Source organism: Nicotiana sylvestris, chromosome 3 (genome assembly GCF_000393655.2).
Source record: "Nicotiana sylvestris chromosome 3, ASM39365v2, whole genome shotgun sequence".
NCBI classification, from domain to species: Eukaryota; Viridiplantae; Streptophyta; class Magnoliopsida; order Solanales; family Solanaceae; genus Nicotiana; species Nicotiana sylvestris.
Window position 1 is genome coordinate 50,024,747 of NC_091059.1, and position 9,618 is coordinate 50,034,364.

At 39.3% G+C, this 9,618-nt stretch overlaps 1 protein-coding gene across 1 annotated transcript; it reads right to left on the reverse strand.

Moving 5' to 3' along the window:
- Positions 1 to 1,018: 1,018 nt before the first annotated feature.
- On the reverse strand, positions 1,019 to 2,116 carry LOC104249507 (glycine-rich RNA-binding protein). The gene is made up of 2 exons (XM_009805947.2): positions 1,954 to 2,116; positions 1,019 to 1,589 (listed from the first exon to the last, which is right to left on the reverse strand). The coding sequence occupies exons 1-2, from the start codon at positions 2,059 to 2,061 to the stop codon at positions 1,200 to 1,202; spliced, it is 498 nt and encodes a 165-aa protein (XP_009804249.1). The 5' UTR covers positions 2,062 to 2,116; the 3' UTR covers positions 1,019 to 1,199.
- Positions 2,117 to 9,618: the final 7,502 nt, after the last annotated feature.

Sequence of the window (9,618 nt, forward strand, 5' to 3'; positions counted from 1 at the left end):
TTACACTGATACATTGTCCAATTGCAATTTCAAGATTGGGGCCTTGATGAGATTTTGAGACTGATGAACTGAGAGGATTTTTGGGCCAATTCATGATTCAAGTGCTTTACAGTATTTGCGAATCCAGGAAACAGTCTAGTTGGTGGGGATGGGAAAACGAATTGGCACGACTTGGATTTAGGTTAACCCCTGGATTTAGGTTAACCCCTTCATCATTTTCTCATTCAAGAGCTGTAATTCTTTAAGAGAAATCAGCGAGTCAAGAACTGTATTTTATCAATGGAATCCGATAAGGCACAAATTATATAGTATTGTTGAAAATTAGAATTAAACCAATAAAGCAACATCATCCAATCGAGAGATCTGAGATGCCCCACCTACAGAATGCTCATCAAGCCTACCGACTGGGCAGAAACACGTCTTAGGAAACGCACAATTAGAAAGTACTCTAGTGAACAGCCATTTAACAAAAAGTGAAACCATGAATCGTAAGATAACAAGACGTAAAGATTCACTGCCACACAATCACCAAAGAACAACGGAGGAAACGAAGTGTAAATTCAAAATTCATCTATGACACATTGCTACCTACCTTATGAATCGCGCAGGTAATATCCAACGGTTTAAATGATGCAAGAATTCATTTTATTGAAAATATTATGAATAATCCATCCATGATTTATCAAAAAATAGTTAAACATTTTGATTTTAATTAATTTAGAAATGTTGAATAATTCCCGGCACTTGTTTTAGTAACAAACAAACATATTCAGGAATGACGTGTTCAATAGATCAGGAGTTGCTAGCAGCCTAGTTTAGCTATTTCAGATTATTGTATACAATGAGTTTGTTCCAGCATTGCTTAATTAAGTAAATATAACTCTGAAACCACTCGATGGATAGACACAGAATTAATTTGACAAGAACGAATACAGAGAAGTGTATAGCCACCAATAAATATGCAGATAGCACTGTAAGCATTGAAAAATTGCATAGCAAACTTAGTTAAAAATTTAGATGCAAAAGAAAGATTTAATTTGTAGACTTCATTTAATTCATTCCATAAGAACTCTGTAAACAGAAAAACACAGTAAAGTAACGAGCCAATAACGGTCAAAAAAGACAGTCACACTTAACATTAAGATATACCCAACTTAAAATGCGATCAAAATAACTAAAATCCACATCTTCTCAATTATCTAATTCCTCCAGTTTCCATCAGAGTCACCACCACCCCTTGAGTAGCGTGATCCGCCATCACCACCGTATCCACGGTCACCACCGCCATATCCACGGTCACGGCCACCACCATAACCGCCGCCGCCGTAACCACCACCGCCGCCCTCGCGTCTTCCACCTCCATATCCTCCACCTCCGTATCCGCCGCCTCCTTCACGACGTCCACCGCGGAAACCACCGCCGCCGCCGCCGCCGCCGCTTCCGCGTGATTGAGCTTCGTTAACGGTGATGTTACGACCGTCAAGGTCTTGGCCGTTCATCCCTTCGATAGCGTCCCTCATGGATTTCTCATCACCGAAGGTAACAAAGCCAAATCCTCTAGATCTACCGGTTTCACGGTCATTGATTATCTGTAAAATCAAAATCCACAACAAAAACATCAGATCTGCCAGATCCACACTTGTCACAGGAAAAAACAAAGCAAAAGGACTATGTCCGAGCTTGCTCGGAAACTAACATTCATTCCAATCAAACTGGACCAAAAAATAGAAATAACCGATCTATCTTCATCTCTTTTATAAGAAGAGAAGTAAGACGGAACGTACCGTTAAGAGAGAACGAATAATAGTATCAAATAGTAACAGTAACAGATGAAGCAACAGTAACAGAGAGAGACATAGTAACAGTAACAGATGAATCAACAGTAACAGAGGGGTAAACGAAGCCAAATCACGGCTCGGATTCCGATCTCTGCTCTGCGACCGACAAACGGACCTTCGATTCAAGAACCTCGCCGTACTGAGAGAAAGCTTCACCTAGGGTTCGATCAGTGGTAGCCCATGCGAGCCCACCGACGAAGCACCGGTATTCAACTTCAGCCATTGATTTTTTTTATATTATAGAGAGAGATGACAACGGAGGAGAAAGGGATGAGGAAAAATATGAGGAAAGGCTATATATTTATAGGGAGGAGGAGGATGCTAGGGTTAAGCAGGGCGGTTGAGTTAATTTAGCACTCTATTCAACTTGGGTTAGAGGTCTGGTTTCGGCTCTTGTTTTTTCCGAATTTCTTGCAAAAGTAAAAGTTATTCAACGCGATTTCTTTTTCTTTGCCGTCGTTGAAGACGCGTTGAGACTTGAGAAACTCTTTTTTCACGCGTTGGGAAAATTTTTTCTTCCCATAAAAATACTATCAAATTTCTAAAATAGCTATAAATATCTAAAACCGATGTTTATGAATATTTCCAAGAAACTCTTTCATGTTATAAATATATATTATATTATCGATATTCATTTAGTACTCTGTTGTAAATAAGTTTTCTGAAAAAACTTATCCATATGGGACTCCGCTGTAAATATGATTATCTATTTAGTACTATATTGGAAATAAGCTTCCTGAAGAATCTTATCATTTCGGTACTCCGTTATAGATAAATATTACCCCGGCAGAAGATTATCTATATCTGGTACAGTAACAGCTTATAAGCAACTTACAAGAAGCTTACACAGCAGCTTGCAGTAGCAACTTACAAGCAGCTTCCATTCTTCTATAAAAAGAGGAGATTTCAGTTCATTATGTACGTGAATTTGAAGTTGAATAATAAATATTTCTCTCTCTTTACTTGTCTTCAATTTTTTTACTTTAAAGTCTTTATTTTATAACATTTCCAAATATGGACGAAACTGCAATTTTTCCTTTGTTGGTTGACAAAAATATGTAATTAATATTTCCAGGTTCTCTATGCTCATTTATGCCATAATTTGTTTCTATGCTCTAAAATACCAATCATGATTTAAAATACTCCATCCGTCTTATATTATATGTCATGTTTCTCTTTTATGCGCTTCTTAAAACATATTAATTAGGAAAGGGATTGGACTATTCTACCCTTGTGTATGTCTTAAGATATAATTTCTGTTCATTAAATATTTATTCTGTTTATATGTTAGCTCTACCTTGAAGAACAATTATTACTAAGGATAAAAAAGGAAAAAAATAATTAATTTTGTTTTGAACTTCTAAAATAACAAATAATTTGAGACAACTATTTTTAGTAATCATGACTATTAATACGAGACGAAAGGAGTAGTTAATTGGGTAATGTGCATATACTACTACTACTTTAGATTCACTAAAAATTTGATCCCAGAAAAGGGGAGCAATTAAATGCTAAACGAATCACACAAAATTGGGAGAAATTCAAAAATAGTCAGATTTATTAAAGGCCATTCAAAAATAGTTACAGTTTTAAAAGTAATTGAAATTTAGCCACTTTTCATATAAAGATAAATCTGAACAAAAACACTGTTTAAAATCCGAAAAATAATACAGTATAATATACTGGAGCTCCAGTTTCTAGTATACTTATGTTGGAACAACAGTATAATATACTGGAGTTTCAGTATAATATACCGGTCTAGTATAATATACTGGAGATTAGAGCATCGATGATCCGATCTCCAGTATATTATACTTGAACTTTCTTCGTGGTTGACTTCCAGCATAATATGCTAGAAGTTAATATACATGTGCATCGATCTCCAGTATATTATGCTGAAATTTTTCGTATTGCAACAAAATAATAACTATTTTTTAATGATTTTGCAAATACTGAATATTTTTTAAATAATCAATCCAAAACTGGCTAGCTCGTGCTATTTTTATCACAAAATTAGGGCCGGTGGACTGGAAAAACGTCCGTAAATTACGATGGGAATAGCTACATATGCCGTCTGTGAATTACTCCTATAAGGATGGACTTTGATGTCTAACTCGGGTTAACGTGAGTAGTTATAGCTCCAAAGATATTTTAGACCTTGGGTCAAAGTAAAAGAAAGATATTTTAGATGAGCACGTAGGCGCCACAGTAATTCGTATCACGTGAAGTTTTTGCAAATAAAAGAAATTTTGCAGCAGATCTCCATCTTTGATGGCTGCGTATGCATTTTCATCCACTAAAGTACCAATTAGCTGTTGGCTATGCCTATGCGTTGTGGCCTAGTGGGAGAAAATATAATTCAAATTTCTTTTATTTTATCCGCTCCATTTGCCGATATCGGTATTGAAATCGTCTATTTGAATATAGAAAGATACTAATTGTCAAGCAAATTTGCGTCAAAAATATTAGTATTCCCTGTGTCTCAATTTATATAGCGGTATTTTATTTGTCACGGAACTTTAGGAAAAAAGACTTTTAAAATTTATGATTCAAAATAAATCATTAATATTTGTATTGTATAAGGTTAAAATCGGGCCCACCCGATTTTACTAATTAACCAAGACTAGGTGGATGGATCGAGGATCAGCCCCACGGCTTGACAGACCGAGATACGAGGATAAGGTACCGAGTTCAGGGTTCAAGGTACCTGTCGAGGTCGAGACCAGTAATGATCGAGATCGAACGGGATAGACATCGAACAAAACCAAAGACAGCATGATAACGGAAAAGCGATATATCCGTGACTGGCCGATGACAATGGCGGAAATCTCGGAACAGATCAAATCTATGGCGGTTGTTTAGCTAATCATGAGATTTCCTTCTGTAATTAGAATTATACCGTAAATAGGATTCATCTACTATATAAAAAGGGTATTAACCATTTGTAAGGATCTCACATTCACACATATCAAAGCAGTATATCACACTTTATTTCTTGCAAGTTCTATTGTCCTATTTATACTCTTAATAACTTGTTCAGTCGGTTCGAGGGCAATTAGTTGAAGGGCTGTAATTGTTCATCACACTGGTTTGTTTTATTTTATTGTTAATTCCTGGCATTAACTCTTCTGTTTATCAGTTTGTTCCAAGTGAAATCACATATCCTTAAAACTACTTATAAGTTTAATTGTTATCCGATTTAAGGGTAAATAGTTTGGCACCCACCGTGGGGTTAAAGATAATAGTGATTGCCTGGTATAATTTTTGTAACACATATTATTTTACGCTTGTTCTTTGAAGTGTCTTTGGTTTTAGGATCAACATGTCAAACTTCCAAGTAGCACCCAACACACAGACAACGACCTTGGTCTTTATGGTGAGAAAGAAAACATAGCTGCCTCGGGAAACGGAGTGCCTCCAGTCAACCCCGATGGACCACCGGCCATAGACCTAGTCGATGTCAGCTCCCATATTGCCATTAATGGGAATTTGTACGTCGACCCTGAAAATAGTATCAGCAGAGACGCTCGAACAGCCGATCAGAATACACAGAGCAGTAATTAGCCTTTAAATGATATTCGAGATGTTACAGACTCAACAAGCTGCAATAGCACAACTCCAGAATCAGAATCGTGCCCCAAGTAGGATAGAGCTCGAGCCATCACAAGAAGTTGTTCATAGAGCCGAATTAGTGCCAAAGAGATCGAATGAAGGAGAATCGGAGGCTAATCCCGCTATCGTAAAAATGCTCGAGGAATTGATGAAGCGGATCGAGATAGGGGAAAAGAAGATCGAGGAAAATGATAAGAAGGTGGAAACTTATAACTCCAGGGTCGACCAAATCCCAGGGGCACCACCGGTAACTTGATTCCAAAAAGTTTATCCAAAAACCTTTCCCCCCAAGTGTGGCTCCGAAGCCAATCCCGAAGAAGTTCTATATGCCTGAGATTCCAAAGTATAACAAAACGACAGATCCAAACAAACACGCCACCTCTTATATGTGCGCCATTAAGGGAAATGACTTGAAAGATCATGAGATTGAATCCGTGTTGCTGAAGAAATTCAGAGAAACCTATCAAAGGGTGCTATGATATGGTATCATAATTTACCACCTAACTCTATTGATTCATTTGCTATGCTTGCATATTTCTTTGTAAAGGCGCACACTAGAGCCATTAAGGATGCAACTAGATGGATTTGCCACCGGTCACCGACGATTGGATAGTTCAAACCTTCACTCAAGGTCTCAACGAACGGAGTTCCATAGCTTCCCAACAATTAAAGCAGAATTTGATCGAATATCTAGCCATCACTTGGTCTGATGTACATAATCGATATCAGTCGAAGATTAGGGTTGAATACGATCAACTGGGGGCTCCAATTGGTTCAATTTATCCCAACAGGCCCATGGACAGAGCTAAAAGGGACGTCGGTCGGGAACCACGATCGAACAGAGACCAATATTAGCCATATGGTAGAGATACTCGGCCTTATTGTTAGTCAACTTTGAAGTTTTGATAGATTGTACACTTATGTTACCCGTGGGCGGCTTCAAATGATGCCCAACCTAGACCCTTTCCCATTCGAAGCGCCGTCCATTAAGAGGGTCCATACCCCCGGATGATGTACCCAATTTTAATAACAGTTTCTTTTTTACCTCGGGTACGAGGGATGGCATGAAGTCAGCCACGAAGTCTGCCAAGATTTGAGACTTGATGATTGTTCGGGGTTCATACTCAATATCGTACATGCTGAGTTCTACGGACCATTTGGCCAATTGCCCCGAAAGTTCGGGTTTATGAAAAACATTTTGAAGGGTATAGGTAATTACAACACATATTGGGTGACATTGGAAATACGGTTTTAATTTCCTAGAGGTGTTTATTAAAGCAAGCGCTAATTTTTCTAAGTGAAGATACCTAGTTTCGGCCTCACCTAAGGTCCGACTAATGTAGTAAATAGGAAATTGCGTACCTTGTTCTTCTCGTACTAGGACCCCACTTACCGCTATTTCCGAAATCGCTAAGTATAAGTAGAGTTGCTCGTCCACTTTCGGGGTGTGAAGCAGTGGAGGGTTTGACAGGTATCGTTTTAGTTATTCTAAGGCTTGTTGCATTCCTGGGTCTATGCAAAATTACTCTTCTTCTTAAGTAGTGAGAAGAATCGGTGACTTCTATCTAAGGACCTCGAGATGAATTGCCCTAGGGCGGCTATGCGTCCGGTCAGCCTCTACACAACCTTCACATTATCTAGGACTTTGATATCCTCGATAGCTTTGATTTTATCGGGGTTGATCTCGATTCCTCGATTGGACACCATAAAGCCGAGAAACTTACCCGAGCCGACCCCGAATGCACATTTTTCTGGGTTGAGTTTCATGTTGTACCTCCTTAGTATATCGAAAGTCTCATGCAAATGTTTCAAATGGTCCACTACTTGTAGGGACTTAACTAGCATGTCGTCAATATAAACTTTCATTGATTTCCATATTTGTTCTTCGAACATTCGATTTACTAGGCATTGATAAGTTGCACCAGCATGTTTTAGTGCGAACGACATTACATTATAACAATATGTGTCGTATTTAGTGATAAATGAAGTCTTTTCCTGATCCTACGGGTTCATCTATATTTGATTTTACCTAGAGCAGGCATCGAGAAAACTGAGAATCTCGTGGCCGGCCGTGGCATCGATCATGCGATCGATATTCTGCAAAGGAAAAGAATCCTTAGGGCAAGCCTTGTTCAAGTCCTTATAGTCTATGCACATTCTAAGTTTATTTCCCTTGTTAGGGACTACCACTACATTTACTAACCATTCGGGATACTTTAAATCCCAAATGGACCCTATTTTGAGAAGTTTGGTTACCTCGTCCTTGATGAATGTATGCTTAACATCGAACTGGGGTCTTTTCTTTTGCTTTACTAGATGAAACTTCGAATCCAAGCTTAATCGATAGGTGGTGATCTTTGGTGGAATCTCTGTCATATCGAGATGGGACCAAGCAAAACAATCTATGTTATCTAAAAGGAATTGAATAAGTTTTTCCTGAGCTCGAGAGTTAACCTCGTGCCCAGGTATACCTTTCGATCGGGTAGATACTCGATCAGTATGATTTGTTCTAGCTCTTCGACCGTTGACTTCATTGAATTAGAATCATTGGGTATTATGAAGGTTCGAGGTATCATATAATCATCATCCTTGAAAGTTTCCTACTCCTCCGATTGAGCCGAGGCCGGTAACTGTGGTTGCTATTTGACTTCCTATTTTCCCTTCGACTCTGATCCCTTTGTTGATGAAAGCACCATACCGGTATCACTTCGTCGATTGCAAATATTTCTTTGGTGGTGGGTTGTTCACCGTACACCATTTTGACTCCTTTCGATGTTGGGAACCTTAAGACTTGATCAAATGTCAAGGGCACTTCCCTCATGTTATGGATCCAAGGCCTTCCGAGCAGTGCGTTGTACCTTATGTCACCCTCCATCACATGGAACTTTATATTGGATGGTCCCGGCCACATTTATTGGCAAAATGATTTCCCCTTTGGTGGTTTCACTTGCCATGTTGAATCCGTTAAGTACTTGAGCTGCGGGCACAATTTGATCTTGGAAGCCGAGTTGCTCTACGACCCTTGATCGAATAATGTTTGCCGAGCTACCTGGATCAATCAACACACGTTTAACTTTAATTTTATTCATAAGGATATATATTACTAGTGCATCGTTTTGAGGTTGTTCGATCCCTTCTGCATCTTTGTTGTTGAAAGATAAGGTCTCTTCCGGTAAGTAGTCCTGAGTCCGTTTTTCTATTGTGATTGTCACTTTGGTGCGTTTGAATACCGGCCCTTGAGGAATATCGACCCCTCCAACGATCATGTGAATCACGTGTTGTGGATCTTCTTGCTCGTTCTGTTTGTTTGAGTGTCCATTTTTGAAGTGGTTCTTGGCCCGATCACTTAAGAATTCTCGAAGGTGTCCCTCGTTGAACAACCAGCTACTTCCTCCCTTCGTTGTCTGCAATCTTCTATTTTATGGCCATGGGTGCCATGATACTTGCATATTTGGTTTGGGTTTCTTTGGGTCGGATAGGTCTGCAGAGGCCGAGGCCACCTGGTATCTTTGATACGCTAGTAGCCGATACTATGGCAGAAGCATCTATGCTGAAGTTATATTCTGACACCCGAGGCGCTTCTTTGGACCCGACATCCCTATCGAAACCACTCTTAATCATGAGCCCTCAGGAATTTTGTCTCTGTTCATTCCTTCTATCATTCCGAATGGGATTGTGTCCAGACCTGCTCGAGCTGGATAAAAGTTTGGGAGCTGAAGTCATCGAGGCCAAATGTGATTCCCTACTTATGGCAAACCAAGTCAAAAGAACTTTTGAGGTCCGAGAAGATCAAATGCATAGGTACTTGGAAAAGCTACAGGTAACTGTACATCGATTTAAGGAGTGGACCTTACAACACATACCTCGAGAACAGAATAGCAAGGCCGATGCCCTTGCAAACTTGGGGTCATTAGTCGAAGATGATGAGCTTAACTCGGGGACTGTCGTACAACTCTCGAGATCAGTAATCGAAGAGGGCCACGCCAAAATAAACTCTACAAGTTTGACTTGGGATTGAAGAAATAAGTACATTGAATATTTGAAGAATGGGAAGCTCCCATCATATCCGAATGAGTCAAGGACTCTACGTGTGAAGGCAGCATGGTTCACTTTGTCCGAGGATTGAACGCTATTTAGGAGGATGTTCGATGGGCCATTGGCAATATGT